This window comes from Amblyraja radiata, chromosome 6, assembly GCF_010909765.2.
Source record: "Amblyraja radiata isolate CabotCenter1 chromosome 6, sAmbRad1.1.pri, whole genome shotgun sequence".
Lineage (NCBI taxonomy): Eukaryota > Metazoa > Chordata > Chondrichthyes > Rajiformes > Rajidae > Amblyraja > Amblyraja radiata.
In genome coordinates this window covers 84,950,933-84,969,634 of record NC_045961.1, presented here as the reverse complement: position 1 = coordinate 84,969,634, position 18,702 = coordinate 84,950,933, and the positions used below count along the sequence as shown (strand labels likewise).

Here is an 18,702-nt window from a genome sequence, read left to right as displayed (position 1 = left end):
TAATTAAAGCTCTGTAGTCATGCAGACATTAAAACTAATGTTAGTGTAATGGCAGTAAATGGCAAAACACTATTACTACCCATCTCAGCATCTCTAATTTGTTTGAGAAAACATGCTGAAGATTGAAGAAATTTTATCCAACCAAGAAACAGGTGGCGCTCGGGTTATGCAAGCATTCCGTTTCTGAAAATGTATTTCTCTTTTAGTCAGTAACGTCCATTTTCCATAACTACTCTTTATCGCTCCATATACACTTGCTATAATTATTTCATTTCTTTGAATATTCACCCAAATACAACCAAAAATTAAACAATGGATTATACACTATATCTAATCATTAATAATTACCATGAAGCATTTTATTGTTATCATCTTGAAAAATACTTTAAAAATGTATCGGAAAATTTGCATAAAGTTGCACTACTTCAAATCAGATTACCTGTAGCCTGGGGAGCCCCTGAACTTGGATTTAGGATCATTTATTACAAAAGTGTTGCGAAAAGATTAGACGCAGAATAAAATTACTGAAATATGAGGGGCCAAATGGTCCTATTCTGTGATGTGTGATTCTATGTGCTGACACAGTTTAGAGCTCCACCAACAAGTTACAGCAGGAGGGCATTATATTTTAGAATCACCACCCTGCATCTGTCAAATGTATGGTCTCAGCTGTTCTGCCTATGAGTGATTGCAGGGGGGGGGGGGGGGGAAGGATGGGAAATTTAACCAGGTTGATCTTGTGAACAACTCAATAACTTTGATGGCCTGGAAAGACGTATTTGGATTTTTGATAAGGAAGGAAACCTAGCAATCAAACTAAACATTGTATCTAAAAAAAACAAACAAGCATCTGAATGGTTATGGATGGAGCATATTGAGCACATTTTACAACCTCTGAATGCCCAATGGTGATGATAATTGAAACTAATGAATAGAAATCCTGTCAGCTTAAATTATTTTTACTTACACTTGTAAAACCTGGCAGCTACATAGCCTGCTGGGGTTCCAAGCAGCACCCACAAGACAACGGCACAAGTCATTAAGGATCCTCTATTTGCAGGAGATAAAAATCCCAGGCATGCGAAAACTAGGGAATAAAAGGACACATTAAAAGTAACACATCTGTACTGGAAAGCACAGACCTACTGTACTCTGGATAACCAATTCATCGAGAGCCATTCTGTGATCAACAGATTCTAAACTTGCACAAAGGTTTAGAAAGTCAAAGTAATTGTAGAAACTTGTCAAAAAGTGAAATTTACATTATACAGCTTTCAGTTCTTTTTGGTTTAAATTGATCTGGAAAAAAAAATCTTAGTTCATATGTTTTTAGAAAATATCAAATACCTACACAGAGTAATGAACATCATGATAAAGATTTGAACACCAGAACCCAGAAAAACAGATAATATCATTCCCTTCCGTGGTGGTCGAAAGACATCACCGTGGACCAATTTCCACCCAAATTCCTCCTGGGCTTCTTCCTGTTAAAAAATAAACAAGGTATTAAAGCACAGGGCCTTTTACATAATAGAAAAATGCAAATGATGCTTATTTAGTTTAGTTTCGCGATACAGCACAGAAACAGGTCGACCCGCACACTAACACTAACCTCCACACCCAAGGGATAATTTACAGTTATACCAAGCCAATGAACCTACAAACTTGTAAGTCTTTGGAGTGTTGGAGGAAACTGGAGATCCGGGAGAAAACCTATGCAGGTCACAGGGAGAACATACAAACTCCGTACAGACAAGCACCCATAGTCAGGATAGAACCCGGGTCTCTGGTGCTTTAGGTGCTCCAGATGTGGAAAGGTGGACATGTGCAAAGCCCAATAATTTCAGAATGTTTGCACATCCAGCCAGAAAAAAATGGCCAGATTTTTATTTTGCACACCACCAACCCCCATTCACATCACAAGAATGCAACCTTCCTGCTTAGCTTACATTGCCTAATGTATGGGAGAGCAAGTCAGAGAGAAGGAGAAAAACACTTAAAACAGGCAAATCGGGCATTTTAATACATTTGTTTGGACTTCTTTTGTTTAGAATGCTGTGGAATGCCTTAAAATGAAATATTTAAAACAAAGACATTCAAGCAGAGTGAATGCAGGAAATCTGCCCACTGGTGAGGAATTCAGAATAATGGAGCATAATATTGTAAAGTCAGGACGCATTCTTTCAAAATTACTATAAGATTCTGCATTCTAGCCTACAAAATTACAGCTTTATTAATTCATAGTATGTGGGTGCCACAGGAAGGACTGCCTTTATTACCCCTGGAGAGGAAAGAATTAGAGGGAAATGGGCCAAATGCAGGCAAATGGGACTAGCTCAGGAAGGTAGCTTGGTTAACATGGACAGGTTGGGCCAAAGGGCCTGTTTTCCATGTTGTATAACTCTATGACTATAACTGTTCGTAAAGAGGTAGTGAACATCTTCTTTGAGTCACTTATATCCATACAACCTTGGTACTTCAAGAGTTGTTTTGACCATGCAAAGTGAAATTGGTTATGTCATTCTAAGATACGCCGATACGTAACTTAGAAGGGAAAGTGGTGATGCTTCATTATCCACCTGAACAAAGCAGCCCATCCTCCTGCTAACTTATGCTAGTGCCTCATGAGCAAGCATTTATGATAGGCACATTGCCAAAATACTACCCAACAAACATCAAATGCAGCACTCACAGTTGAATCTATCTGATTGTATCTTGCTATGTCCTTGTGCAAGGTGCGGAGCATGATCATGGCAACCATGCCAGAAAGGAATAGGACAATTACCAAAGAATTCATTATGCTGCAAAAAAGATACAAATCTTTAATTGTACACAGAAAGCAACATTGGAGATCTTTTGCAAATGTCAAACTAATACATGCATTTACACAAAATGCTGGAGTAAAACAGCGGGACAGGCAGCATCTCTGGAGAGAAGGAATGTGTGATATTTTGGGTCGAGAACCTTCTTCAGTCTCGACCTGAAACGTCACGCATTCCTTCTCTCCAGAGATGCTGCCTGTTCCGCTGAGATACTCCAGATTTTTGTGTCTGTCTTCGGTTTAAACCAGCATCTATCTGCAGTTCCGTCCTACACATGCGTTTGCAAGGATAACTCTTCTTAAAATGTTTATTAAATTCATAATAAATGATACCATAAACGTACCAAATGTTACATCTCAGACAAAACTGATTAAGTATAATAAAACGTCAGTTAAGGATTCTCTACTCATCTTCAAGTTAATTTAAATTGTGTAGATAACTTGTTTAACAGATCTAAACTGTCAGGAAGTGCCAAGTTAGCTTATTCACCATCTGACATTTACAATTCATAATTTGAAAGCTCTCCTCATTAAAATGACCTTTATGGAATGTACTTTCAAGTACACGAAGCTTCAAATTACCCTTTGAATAAAAAGGCCAATAGCATTAAATTATCAGTAGCACACAGAGCACAGTTACTGTGGTCAGAGTTCACTTGCTGGCATTGCCAGTTGGGTTTACAGGCACAAGTTGTACTAAAACCAGTACAGGCTCTCTAGCATTGTTCTTACTCTCCCTACTACCTCTCCTGTGTAATGGCCATTCTTGGGTAATGAATAAGTTATATTTGTACAGACGCCCATAAGTTAGTTTTGGCTGCATGCCAGAAAATACAGTTCACGTGGAAATTTTAATTTAATATTATGGGAGCTCGTTCATATCTACGTGTCCATAAATCAAGGGTCCTAACTCAGGGGCAGTGTATATAACTTGGCCAAATCTAGAAATACATTCAGCTTCAAAATAAATTTAAGGCATAAGTCCAAAACGTCAATTTACAGCAAGTTTATAAATTTTCAGAAGAAGGGTCTCGACCCGAAACATCACCCATTCCTTCTCTCCATAGATGCTGCCTCACCCGCTGAGTTACTCCAGCATTTTGTGTCTACCTTTATAAATCTTCACTGACCATTGAATTTTGACAACCAAATCAATCTGCTTTTGCTAACCAAATACTTTTGAACCTGAATCAACAAGAGAAAGGAGAAATAAACTAGAATTCCAATCCTAACTACAAACTTTTACTACTTATGCTATCACATGTGTCTATTAACATTAAAACCGTTGGGCTGAATACTGATGCACAAATGATAACGTCCAAAAGTGGAGTGATTGGCCACGCCTGCCATTTCAAAGACACTCCACTGCTTGATTCACACAAATGATATCTTGTACTCTCAGCCACCATGTTGCTTTTGAAACCAGATGGATTTGCACACATTTGTACCTCAGTGGGTCAGGTAGCATCTCTGGCGAACAGGAATCTCTGGAATCCATATTCCAGTGGTGAATCTGTGGAATTCATTGCCACAGAAGGCTGTGGAGGCCAAGTCAATGGATATTTTTTAAGGCAGAGATGGATAGATTATTGATTAGTACGGGGTTATGGGGAGAAGGCAGGAAAATGGAGTTGAGGGGCACGAGTTAGAACAGCCATGATTGAATGGCGAAAAAGACTTGATGGGCCGAATGGCCTAATTCTGCTCCTATCATTTATGAACATTCTCCAGAGATGCTGACTGATCGGCTGAGTTACTCCAACACCGTGTGTCTTTTTTTTGTATTCCGGTATCTCCAGTTTCTTGATTTTGTATTTGCACAATGAGTGCTCATTAAATTTGCTGCACCCAATACCACAATTTAATTCCACAATGCTACGTCGGAAAGAATGCCAGAGATTCTCCACCCTTTGTAAGTAGTTCTATGGATATGAAATCTAAATTGCTGCCACTAATCCTGTGACAATATCCTCTCATGGATACAATATTTACAGACGCGCACTGACTTACATAGGTCAGATGTTACGGGAGTTGGACACAGAAGTGCAACTGTGCACGCATAAATTTACTATTCGATGCGGAGAACACATGGAAGCTCAGACATGGAGATCACGTGGATGCTCCGACACGAAGACCATATGGGAGATCCACGAGAACAGCTGACAACACATGCAATGGCAAAAACTCAATGCTACCGAGCCGTGCAACTCGTAAATAAAACAGTTGGCTTAAAGAATTGCTTACGCAAGTGCAGGTTTAAGCAAGTGGCCTATTACACAGGTTGAGGTGCGCCTGGTGCAGCCCTTCCGTAAAATGTAATGAACCAGTGCTGTCATGTGGGCAAGTGCACAGTTTTGACATATCAGGATGATTCTTTGAGATGTCATCTGTCCATATATCTCTACAGATGCTGCCAGTCCAACTAATTAACTCCAGCAGTTTGGTTTTTGCTCAAGATCCCAGCATCTACAAATCTCTTCCATCTTCATGTTCTTACGTTGCAGTGGTTTACATCAGCCCTGGCTTAGATCTTGCAAAGGAGGCTTTATCTTTTACACACTGATCAAAAGTGAATGCAATGTGATATTTTTCAGTGCAGATTACATGCCACCAAGTCTAGAATACAGTTAATAATACCCTTTAGTTTACCAGAACCTAATATTCTTACTTATTTGTGATCTGGGGTATTGGAGGATAAAGCCACATGTAATTCTTAGTCAGACAGCTCCAGAATAGTTTGGTTCTTGTGAGAAGTTTTTTGTGAGAAGTTTGGTTCTTGTGAGAAGCTGACTATATTTACGGTTGCTCAAATTGATGGCAATAAATGCTTCCAGAGAGATTAAATATAAAACAAGTGGGTTCTTAGAGTAGGAAGGAACTGCAGATGTTTGTTTAAACCAAAGATAGACACAAAAAGCTTGAGTAACTCATCGGGACAGGCAGCATCTCTGGAGAGAAGGAATGGGTGACTTTTCGGGTCGAGGCCCTTCTTTAGTTTCAGGTTGTTTATTCCCTGCCAAATACTCAAAACATAAAAGCTTCAAACTCAGCACAATCTGAGAAACAGTAAGACCCCAAATCTATATACATTGTTTGCCCATATCTAAATCCAAAGATATAATCACAAATAAATAAGATATGGGTTTAATCTCCATTTTGTGTGTAAGTCACCATGCTAAACAAGACAGGCCCATGAAAACCATACAATTAACATTTTGTTCTGTTCCACAACTTATGTCAACAGATTATACCTTATGACTAATGTCAACAGATTTAAACTTACCTTATACATATTCATTATTGGAAAATATTGTTTTTGTTATAACACTTATTTCACCTGCACTAGCATTGTGATTGAAATTCTGTTGCAATTTTACTGCACACATTTTACACAGTACAATAAAAAAATTAAAACAATTCCTTACCTAAACCACTGAATGTTTGTATGATGCATGGATTCTAAAATATAATCCCACCTTGATGCCCATTTAATTGGCGATCTCTACAAGGAAAAAAATAAATATAGGATGGTGGAAATGCTGTTGATATTTCAGGAAAATAGTTCAGTTGTTAGCATAAAGAAATAAGAATTCATTTTGTAAAAGGTAATTTGGTGATAAAATTTGCCATTCTTCCTTATCATCTCGCATCGCAACTTCTTGACAACGTTGTGCTTTAAACACTAGAAAAGGAGCCCCATCAAAAGAGAGAAGCCAGAATTTGAGGGAACTTATTTTGACAATTTTATTTTCCTTTAGATTGCTTTGTTCTTTAGATATGTTTGGTATTTAGTGGGACAGATACACAGACAGTGGTGCAGTAACAACATGGATGCAGGTTCCCCACTAATTCACAGCACGGAACTGATGCATGGCATAGCCTTCAAAGCACTGAAATTAATGGTACATTACAAGATCAGTGAAACCCTACTGAATGATATTTGCATAACTTCATACAGTGCCAGGCAGTGCTGGCAGCATATTCATGTTTCCATTCAAAGATTGTAGATTCCCAAGCTTCACTCCAGAAAGTCAAAAATCTAGGCTAATATTTAAATGCAGTACTGAGGGACTGCTCCAACATTAGAATAGAATTATTCAGATGAAATAATAAACCAACGCCCTTTCCCAGGTTATTGGTAACATTTAAAAGCTCCATGGTGATAGCTGATTTATTGCTGTTTGTATGGACTGCTGCAAACTGAACGCTGCACTTTCTACATTAATGTAGACACAATACTCAAAGTCCTTCATTGGCTTGGAAATAAATTGGCATCTAAAAGATTACGTCAAAACAGACACACGCAAGTCTTTGAAATGCTTTGCATCAATTAACAAATGAACTGTAGGTCATAGGAAGAAGAACCAAAATCTGGTGTCTCAGCCCTGAAATTGATTAGATAGGGGGAGAAGGGGGGGGGGGGGGGAGAAGGGGGGGGGGGGGGAGAAGAAGGGGGGGGGGGGAAGAGAAGGGCGGGGGGGGGTTGGGAGAAGGGCGGGGGGGGTTGGGAGAAGGGCGCGGGGGGTTGGGAGAAGGGCGCGGGGGGGTTGGGAGAAGGGCGGGGGGGGGTTGGGAGGGAGAAAGGGGGGGTGGGAGAACGGCTGGGGAGGTGGGAGAAGGGTGGGGGTGGGGGGTGGGAGAAGGGCGGGGGTGGGAGTGGAGACATTTTTAAGAAGCCAGACAACTTTTAATAATGTTTAGCGGGCATTTAACTTACCGGTCGGTTTTCCTTGGTCTTGAAAACTCCAATGAGCCAATTAAAATGCCCGGTCAGCAAAGGAGATTGCCTACAGCTGCCCTCAACTGCCTTTAACTACATAGCGACCCCACTCCACTGCACTACGAGTTTAAAAGAACCTTGCCGACCAATTTTTACTCGTGGAAAATTTTTCAACATGCTGAAAATTTTTCCTTGACCAAACTGAGGCCATAAGTATGCAGGAACTTCCCTTAAGCATGAAGGAGAGTTCCAGTGACCTCATAAGACCTCCTAAGATCACGTGTCGACCATGCTGCGAGTTTGAGTCGAGGGCAAACTCTTCTAAACTCGCAGATTAGGTCGCCGCAATGGGGCAGCCCCTTTACATTGTAAGAACTAGCAATCTATTACAAAAACATTTAGATGTTCACCGCCAAAGGTCAGCTTTAAGAATGCCAATCAAAACACGACTCCTGGCTTAGTGGACAAGGCAGCAGATGGATAGTTAAAATAACATTTTAATAAAGTTTGATCCTTAAATTTGATACTGCAAAATTAGGAGAAATCTCTAAAGCTGGTGCCGAGGCCTGATACCATTTATAGTGAAACCCTGATAATCCGCTCCCTTGGGATGGCAGACTTGAAGATTTTCTGGATGTTACTCTATTAACACTGCACTATTAACCGCTTCACAAGAAGGGAGCAAGGCAGAATAGTGGGAACTATAGGTCGGTTAGTCTGACTTCGGTGGTTGATAAGATTTTAGAAGTTCACAATAAAATAGGCCGATGTCAGGGGAAGTCTTGCTTGACAAATTTGCTGAAATTCTTTGAAGAAGTAAACAGCAAGACAGACAAAGGAGAGTCAGTAGATGTTGTTTACTTAGATTTTCAGAAAGCCGATAAGGTGCCACGTGTTAGGCTGCTAAGATGAGCACCCACGGTATCAAAGGGCAGATACTACCATGGATAGCAGGTTGGCTGGATGGCAGAAGACAAAGAATTGCAATAAAGGGGTGTTTTTCTGGAGAGTTCTGCAAAGGTCGGTGCTGGGGCCGCTATTCTTCATGTTGTATATTAATAATTTGGACGAGGGGATTGACTGCTTTGCGGCAAAGTTGGCGGATGACACAAAAATAGTTGGAGGGGCAGATAGTGTAGACAAAGCAGAGACTCTGCAGAAGAACCTGGACAGGTTGGGAGAGTGGGCAGAGAAGAGGCAGAAGGAATATTGTGCAGCAAAGTATGAGGCCATACATTTTGGTAGTAGGAATACAGACACAAGCAAGTCTTTGAAATGCTATTTTCTAAATGGGGAAAGAATCCAGAAATCGGATGTGCAAAGGGACTTGGGCGTACTGGTGCAGGATTCCCTAAAAATTCTTCTGCAAGTCGAATCAGTAGTAAAGAAAGCAAACTCAATGCTAGCATTTATTTCAAGATGCCTTGTACACAAAAACAGGGAAGTAATGCTCTGGTAAGGCCACATCTGGTATAATGCGAGCAATTTTGGGCACCATGTTGGAGGAAGGATGTGCTGGCTCTGGAGAGGGTCATGAGGTTTACAAGAATATTCCCAGGAATTAGTAGGTTAACCTATGATGAGCATTTATAGGCACTGGGCCTGTCTGTACTCACTGGAGTTTAGAATAATGAGGGGGGACCTCATTGAAACATACAGAATAGTGAAAGGCTTGGTTAGAGTGGATGTGGAGAGAATGTTTCCACTAGTGGGAGAGTCTAAGACTAGAGGTTGTAGTCTCAGAATTAAAGGATGTTCTATTAGGAAGGAGATGAGGAGAAATTTATTAAATCAGAGGGTGATGAATCTGTGGAATTCTGTGCCACAGAAGGCCAAGTCAGTGGATAATTTTAAGGCAGAAATAGATTCTTGATTAGTGCAGGTGTCAGAGGTTATTGGGAGCAGGCTGGAGAATGGGATTAGGAGGGAGAGATAGATCAGCCATTATTGAATGGCGGAGTAGACCTGATGGGCCGAATGGCCTAATTTCATTCATATCCCTTATGACCTTCTGAACACCAAAAATGCACTTTTATTTATTTTTTTCTTGCACACAAATTTTCCAGTGAATCCAGTGTGCATTAGGGTTGGGGAATCTTGGCATTAGCTGCAGGTTTACCGACATTCCTGACTCCTAGTATACTGGATCAGAACCTCTAACTGCTGATGCACACTGGAACCCCTGACTCACATTATAGGCTAACGTGTGAGTTCAAGTCAAACCATTTATCCATTACCACTGGATACTGGATTATCATATTAATAATCTTCTACCAAAACTGAAGTTTATCAATTTTCTCTGAATTTGATAGTTATGAAACAGTTTTAACTTTTATTTCAACAGGGACCACCTTGGGTCTATCCTCCTTCAAATTTTAGTCCAATGCACAATAATATTTTCCTTTCTCTTTCAAAATTTGTTCGTATTCTTTTGGAATAATATTCTTGTCTCTTTTGCTACAAGTTCTTTTCTGATATTTTCCTTCTCATTCTTTCATTTCCGAGAAACAGCAACACAAATCCATTATAAACCACTTCTCCCAAATTTAAATGAAAACTCATCTTAATTCCCTACTGTTATTTACATACTTATGGGAAACATAAAGATTTACTTACAACAAAATTAACGGAATATGTATAGGGAATACTAATTTTCTCTTTAAATTCATTAGGGATTCCCATGGGAGGCCCTGAACAGTCAGGTTTATCGATATGTGCATGCTTGAAGCTGTTAAGACATAAATTAATGATCTATAATTAAAAATACAAAATTAATAATGCAATTTCTTCCCAATAATATTAAGATCAAAAGGTGAAAGAAATCATCAAAATAATCAGCAGGTGATTTTCTATCCTGTTAATGACAAAAAATAAATTTTGTCATATCCAAACTATTGCCCACACAATCCCTTAATAACCCTTTGTGACCATGCAGCTCCATTGATCTCATGCCCAGGTTCTATAGCTCTCCCTCAAATGCTACAATGCCCAAGGTCCTTTCCCAATAGCCCGCCAAATAGGTTTGGGAAACTTGCCTTTATAAACACTTACGTATACCTCCAAAATCCACTCTATGAATAGGGCTGTGCTAGATATGACTGTTGTAAAGCTGGTGTGATACACATTGTATTCAGTCCCTCAGCTAAATAATGGAGTATCCCTGAACTCAACGTGAATGCAAGGTGTAGCAAGAGGTCAGATAAATGCTTTGTGTAAACTTAGTCCAATTTCACATAAAATAAAAGCTTAGTTAACAGCAGCAACTGTACTTTACTCACGTACACCAGATTTTAAGGGTGAATCTAAAAACTTCAAAAGTTGTTTGCCAAAATCTACCACTCCATTGGTAATTTCAAACTACCATTTCACTGTCAGACCCCTGCACTTGCATGGTAGACAACTAAATTCAACACAAAATAAGCATTATTGCCAGTATCTCAATTGAAAATGCTTTAAGTGCATTTTCCATAAGAAATACAAGGGAATATAGAATAGAAAACTTCAACAATGCACTCAAATGCACAATTTGTAATATGTTCAAAATATTTTAATATTGTACATATCTTTTACATTTTGCATACCTTTTTGGTTCTAATTTAGCAGCCACAAGTCTTGCTCCAGCATTTTCAACTTCGCTGTGGTAATATATTGTGATCTCCACATGATTGAAGATATAGTAAGTGTCCTTCTCATTGAAGGAAGTCTGTACAATAGAATGTGAAAAATTAGTCATAAACTTAGTTATATCTGGTACTAAGATTTGTCAAAATTTGTGTTATTCATTTGTTTGTTACAATCAAGATTTCTTTGAAGAAAACTGAATTTACAAACATCCAATAATAGACCTCTTTTGCTCAAATGACAATGGCTTCTAAATGTCAAAAACTAATTATGCGGGGTAGCAGAATGGTCACTGTCAAGTGATAGTGAACACAGTCAAGACACTGTCAAGTCTAATCAATAGCACATGGGAAACAAAATTAGCCTTTATAGCTTCAATCAAGATTCCCATTTCTTATTCACTACTCAGTGGCGTCCTCCAGCTGGAGAAGCACATGTACAGTTTACAGAAACAAGATTGTACAAACCTTTCACCCACCTCATGCTTTTCTTTGAAAGATATAGCATGGAAGCAGGCTCTTCGGCCCACGATGACAATCGATCACCCGTACATAATAGCTCTATGTTATCCCACTTTTGCATCCACTCCCGACACGCTAGGGGCAATTTAGAGGTCAATAAATCTACAATGCAACAGCTCTTTAGGATGTGGGAGGAAACCCAGACGGTCACATTACATGCGATTCTGCAACACTATTTCCTTCCCCAACAATAAAATATTGCATGTGCCAAACCTGGCATGGAACTAAAGAAAATATTTCTAACACCAGTAAACATGAAAATAAGCACAGTTTGTTTAATGGGAAAGATGTGGAAGAGAAATGGAGGACATTTAAAGGTGACATTTTAAGAGTACAGAATCTTTATGTCCCTGTTCGGTTGAAAGGAAATCGTAAAATTTTTAAAGAGCCATGGTTTTCAAGGGAAATTGGACACTTGGTTCAGAAAAAGAGAGAGATCTACAATAATTATAGGCAGCATGGAGTAAATGAGGTGCTTGAGGAGTATAAAGAATGTAAAAAGAATCTTAAGAAAGAAACTAGAAAAGCTAAAAGAAGATATGAGGTTGCTTTGGCAAGTAAGGTGAAAGTAAATCCAAAGGGTTTCTACAGCTATATTAATAGCAAAAGGATAACGAGGGATAAAATTGGTCCATTAGAGAGTCAGAGTGGACAGCTATCTGCAGAGCCAAAAGAGATGGGGGAGATATTGAACAATTTCTTTTCTTCGGTATTCACCAAGGAGAAGGATATTGAATTATGTGAGGTAAGGGAAACAAGTAGAGTAGCTATGGAAACTATGAGATTCAAAGAAGAGGAAGTACTGACACTTTTGAGAAATATAAAAGTGGATAAGTCTCCAGGTCCGGACAGGATATTCCCTAGGACATTGAGGGAAGTTAGTGTAGAAATAGCAGGGGCTATGACAGAAATATTTCAAATGTCATTAGAAACGGGAATAGTGCCGGAGGATTGGCGTACTGCGCATGTTGTTCCATTGTTTAAAAAGGGTTCTAATAGTAAACCTAGCAATTATAGACCTGTTAGTTTGACGTCAGTGGTGGGAAAATGAACGGAAAGGGTACTTAGAGATAATATATATACGCATCTGGATAAACAGGGTCTGATTAGGAACAGTCAACATGGATTTGTGCCTGGAAGGTCATGTTTGACTAATCTTCTTGAATTTTTTGAAGAGGTTACTCGGGAAATTGATGAGGGTAAAGCAGTGGATGTTGTATATATGGACTTCAGTAAGGCCTTTGACAAGGTTCCTCACAGAAGGTTGGTTAAGAAGGTTCAATTGTTGGGTATTAATGGTGGAGTAGCAAGATGGATTCAACAGTGGCTGAATGGGAGATGCCAGAGAGTAATGGTGGATGGTTGTTTGTCAGGTTGGAGGCCAGTGACTAGTGGGATGCCACAGGGATCCGTGTTGGGTCCACTGTTGTTTGTCATGTACATCAATGATCTGGATGATGGTGTGATAAATTGGATTAGTAAGTATGCAGATGATACTAAGATAGGTGGTGTTGTGGATAATGAAGTAGATTTTCAAAGTCTACAGAGAGATTTATGCCAGTTGGAAGAGTGGGCTGAAAGATGGCAGATGGAGTTTAATGCTGATAAGTATGAGGTGCTACATCTTGGCAGGACAAATCAAAATAGGACGTACATGGTAAATGGTAGGGAATTCAAGAATGCAGGTGAACAGAGGGATCTGGGAATAACTGTGCACAGTTCCCTGAAAGTGGAATCTCATGTAGAAAGGGTGGTAAAGAAAGCTTTTGGTGTGCTGGCCTTTATAAATCAGAGCATTGAGTATAGAAGTTGTGATGTAATGTTAAAATTGTACAAGGCATTGGTGAGGCCAATTCTGGAGTATGGTGTACAATTTTGGTCGCCTAATTATAGGAAGGATGTCAACAAAATAGAGAGAGTACAGAGGAGATTTACTAGAATGTTGCCTGGGTTTCAGCAACTAAGTTACAGAGAAAGGTTGAACAAGTTAGGGCTTTATTCTTTGGAGCGCAGAAGGTTAAGGGGGGACTTGATAGAGGTCTTTAAAATGATGAGAGGGACAGAGTTGACGTGGATAAGCTTTTCCCACTGAGAGTAGGGAAGATTCAAACAAGGGGACATGACTTGAGAATTAAGGGACAGAAGTTTAGGGGTAACATGAGGGGGAGCTTCTTTACTCAGAGAGTGGTGGCTGTGTGGAATGAGTTTCCAGTGAAGGTGGTGGAGGCAGGTTCGTTTTTATCATTTAAAAATAAATTGGATAGTTATATGGACGGGAAAGGAATGGAGGGTTATGGTCTGAGCGCAGGTATATGGGACTAGGGGAGAATACGTGTGCGGCACGGACTAGAAGGGTCGAGATGGCCTGTTATATGGTTTATATGGTTTATATAGATTGCAAATCAGCAGACTATAATCTGCATTGACACAGGAGGATTTGGGAAGGTAGTTTTTTTGTGAAAGGAATGTTTAGATTTTTTTCCTTGAACAGTTCTTTTGGAAATCTAGGAGGTAAGAGTGCAGATGCTGAACAGCTTCAACCTCGACCGCACGTTTGTCAAGTAAGTGACATTGTGTTTGAATCTTAGGTCAAAAATTGGTACTAGAATATTAGGGTCAGCACTCAAATATCCAATATATGTAAACTTACGCTAATGACACAAGCATCTTTTGGGCGGCCAGCTTTTGTAATGTAGCAACCAATGGGAAATCCCGGGTTACAAAATTTCTGCCCATCTTCCACATCATAGCACCATGTGACCGGCATATTATCAATGATCCTGCGTGCAAATTATACATATTGATCAAAGGCATAAGTAGCTAATTTACATCAATGAATAAGCACTCCCTTCATGGGCATAAATGTGCACTACTACTCTATCGCTTGGTCTTTGTCAATGAGCACTCCCATAATTTCATTAACAATTTTCTATACTCCTAAGAATTATAGAGCAGCCACTTCTCCTCAGTGTTATGGGAAATACTGAATCTCTTTCTTTCTCACAATGTCATAACTACCCATCATTAACCCTTCCCAACATTTATAGAATGGGATAATGCATTATACTCTTTGTTTTAACATGGCTCTTGGGTTTCCCATCTTCTTCCTACCTCTTCTTCATTTCTAGATTAATGTGGCTACTACGTACAAAGATCACACTTGCCTCCTAAACAATGCTTTAGTTTAAAAAACCTTTTCATCTAAAATGTATATGTTCAACAATTACATCTTCAAGATTATCTGTTTAATTATTTCCAGTCATATGTAATTTTATAATTATTTTAAACACTGAATACATTGCGTTTTATCTTCTAACTTTTCCCTTTTGATAGAAGGCGATTCAAACTCTGTTAGGGCCCGAGGACCTCTCATGCTGGGCATACATACCCAGCAGAAATTAAAACCTGGTAATCTGAAGTCAGAACTCTGGACAATTCTTCCTTGATGTAAAGATGATGGTCCCCTATTGCAAATCTCACCCGTCAAGCGATTAAGATTGGTTAAGCGAATATAGACGAGGATCTAACTTAGAATCATTCTGATCTATGTGATTAATCGAATTAATGAATGTGGTTATTGAAGCACCAATAAATAAACATCTACATTTAACTAATGCAGGATTGCATTTGATGAATTAAAATGAACTAATCTGCGGCTTAACACCTGACTTGCTATCTGTCCCACTCACAAAGCCAGATGTCTCAGTGCCTTCTCACCATCAGCCTAATTTCTTAGATATCTCTCTCATGTCTATCTTCCCATCACCCCCCACTCCCAGACCTAGTACTCAGATCATCATCAGTTTCAGCGCATCTGCATTTCACCAAATGCCTCTACAACAGCACAGGCAGAAGCCGGAGTCGGCCACCTGGCTCCTCAAAGTTGCCCCACTTTTCAATATCATGACTGGTCTGCTCTAGGACTCAACAGAGCCCTCAATTCCCAATTCAGAGCCTCAATTCCCTGATATCCTATTTAAACTACTTTCAGTGATCTAGTTTCACAATTCTTGGGAGTGGAGAATTCCAGATATTCATCACACTCAGAGAAGAAATTCCAATTCATTTCAGTTTTAAATGATCTTTAAATTCCCTTATCCGTGTAAAACTGTCTCCTTATTTGCAACACCCACCAGTTGATATATCTCAACGTCAATTCTGTCATGTTCCCACAGAACTATTTCAATACCGTCACCACTCATTCTTCTAAACTCCAAAGAATACAGGTTTAACTTGTTAAAAGCTTTTCATGATAGGACAACCCTCTCAATCCAGCAATTATCGGATTGAATCTCTTCTGGACTGCCTACAATGCCGGTACTATAACAACATTTACTGCACAACGGAGCTACAAATTTGTTTAAACAAATGTGTTTTGGAAACCCACTTCCAATCATTTTTATTTGGCTGCCTCTACAAGACGGTATGCATAAAAGCTCCAATAAAATCGTGAACAATACTGAAATCTATGGCTAGTATTTTAGCATGTTTCTTTTAATTGTTAACTTAGTTTACGTGGCATGAGTTTTACAATAGAGGATTCAAACTCCACTCTGAGAATCTGTGCATGCAGTCAGGGATGAAACCTGTGCACCCAAGGAAATGCTTAACTGGAGGAACATGCTGCATGAGAGGTGACTGTACCTACTGTGTGTTTTCTAACCCTTCACTTAATAGGCAAAGGCCATTGATTTACCATCATAGTGCAATACAACACAGGAACAGGCCATTCAACCCACCATATCCATGCTGAACACAATGCCAAGTTAAACTAATTTCCTATACCTGCTCATGATCCTTACACCTTCATTCCCCACATATTCATGTGCCTATCATAAAGCCTCTAAATGTCACCATTGCTGGTCAAAGCAATAATATGTTTATGCCTAATTAGTAAGAAAAATGTATTTGCAAAGTAAACCCGTCAATTAACAGAAATATGGCTGTCATATATTTGTCAAAAAAATATGGCCAAATATATGAAAGCTCAAGACTAATTTTAATGGGAACAATATGGTGGAACTATGAAATTATGTGATTTCTCTTTTCAAGAGGATGTTTACAGACAGATGTTTATTTTATATAAAGCAACCATAACTGTTTTGAACTACTCACCAATGATGTTGATAATTTAAATGCATGCCATTTTTTAAAAACATCAACTTTGATTTGTCCTCTTCTTTCCCAATGTTATATTCTTTTGTGCATACATGTTTACACACCTCCTGTTTCTTGAATTGGAACTGCAAATTAACAAATCATCTTTCAGATTTTGTTTAGAAACACAAATGTTGAGAACTCCTCAAATTAACTATAATGCAGTTCACAATGACAAATAAAATGTAACCGATTATTTCATATTACATTTCCTTCTCCAACTTTACTTCAATTCTTGGATGTCAGGGTTTGATTTTTGCAAGTTTGCTACTATGAGAGAATGTTTATTGCGATAGCCATTTATCTCATAATATTGTGCATCACAATGACAAGAGTCTTTGAAAGCATACCTTCGCCATTAGAGGAATAGTTCTGATCTATATGTGGCCAGTTTACTATTCAACACATATGCCCATAAAATTCAAAGCAAGATCAATGACCAAGATCATAATCACCTGTCCAAAACATCTCCTCCTGTGGTTTGTTTGCCAATTTGTGTCTGATTACATTCTTCTGAAGGGCCTTAGATGTTTTCTTATGTTAAATACCACCATATAAATGCAAGCTGCTGATGTTATATGCATAAACTCAAGAAAGAATGAAGAAATGAATAGGAACTGGGGATAAGCAAGAAGCTGGAGAAATAACAAAAAAAGTAGAAGTGATGGATAAAATTAAGAAGCAGAATATTTAAAAAAATGAGAGAAATCTATATAAAATTAATTCTGTATTGATTTTCAATTAACCTTACTCATGGTACCAAACTGAATGAGAATACTGAAGACAAATAAGACTGTAATCATATTATTGTACCTGTAAATAGGAAAATGAAATTTAAAAATATTGCAATAAACTACAGCTGCTGGGGACTAGTCATTGACCTGATACATCATCAATGCTCCTCTATCCACCAATGACACCTGACACCCCAGCATTTTCTGCTTTTAAGAAATGTTGGTAGAGCCTATCGTTTCAAACAGAACAGTACCATGTGACAGCCCAGTGATGTGAATTACAAAACTAAACAACATTTTTACCATAAGCTAACTTTCCTCAAGATTTAAAATAAATATGCTTCAATTATTAATTTTTCTTGATGTGATCTTTTCCTCCAGGCATCCTAAATGTAGAACGTTCTTAAATTAGGAAGGGCTTCACTGAAAGGTTCTACCACAGAAACCATGATAGGAATAAGAGTTCAATGTAAAGGGACTTGAAACTGATGAAAACGAAAGGGTATTTTGTTACCACTGCTGTTACAATTTGTCTAATGGTGTCTATCCAGTTGAACCAGTTTGGCAGAATGTTAGGGAGTCACGGAGAATTGGATTGAACAATTCTATACTTCAGAAAACTTAAAAGGCAACTGAGCTTTAAATGAAAACAATTTGACACTCTGGCCAGCACAATATGCATCAACCTTGGTTGATCTTACTCTCACTAGTCTGGGAAAATCTAGATGTTACAACTGCCTGAAATCATTAAAATTGACAAGTGGAGGTGAAACTTGAGATGCAGTTATTTGGTACTTTTAACTCATGTTTTGTGCTTGAATGAGAAACATCTGCTTTTGTATGTATACAATGAGAAACTATTTATTTGCAAAAACCTCAATTGAAGGAAGGCAAATCTTTACCTTGTATGGAGATGGCTCAATCCTCTCACCAAACAGTACTTGGCCAAGGTTTTCTGATGGACGCTTTTCCTCATCCAACTGACAGAAATCAAACCTTTACCAGGAAGAAACAATTTTACATTTTCCCAACTCAATATATTTTCAATTTAAATGCAAGCTATTATTTGAACATGTAGATAAAGCCAGAAAACATTATCTGATAAATCAATTAATTGTCCAAGCACAA

General features: G+C 38.7%; 1 protein-coding gene across 2 annotated transcripts in view; it reads right to left on the bottom strand.

Moving 5' to 3' along the window:
• The window catches only part of tm9sf2 (transmembrane 9 superfamily member 2), a 45,391-nt gene that overhangs the window by 12,970 nt on the left and 13,719 nt on the right, over positions 1-18,702 (bottom strand). For both annotated transcript variants that reach the window (XM_033023085.1, XM_033023086.1), the window contains exons 3-11: positions 18,477-18,570; positions 16,799-16,926; positions 14,334-14,463; positions 11,123-11,244; positions 10,158-10,269; positions 6,247-6,323; positions 2,693-2,801; positions 1,352-1,484; positions 968-1,087 (exon numbers count right to left, since the gene is read on the bottom strand). In XM_033023085.1, the coding sequence (XP_032878976.1) occupies positions 968-1,087; positions 1,352-1,484; positions 2,693-2,801; positions 6,247-6,323; positions 10,158-10,269; positions 11,123-11,244; positions 14,334-14,463; positions 16,799-16,926; positions 18,477-18,570 (1,025 nt within the window). The remainder of the gene's footprint in view (positions 1-967; positions 1,088-1,351; positions 1,485-2,692; positions 2,802-6,246; positions 6,324-10,157; positions 10,270-11,122; positions 11,245-14,333; positions 14,464-16,798; positions 16,927-18,476; positions 18,571-18,702) is intronic.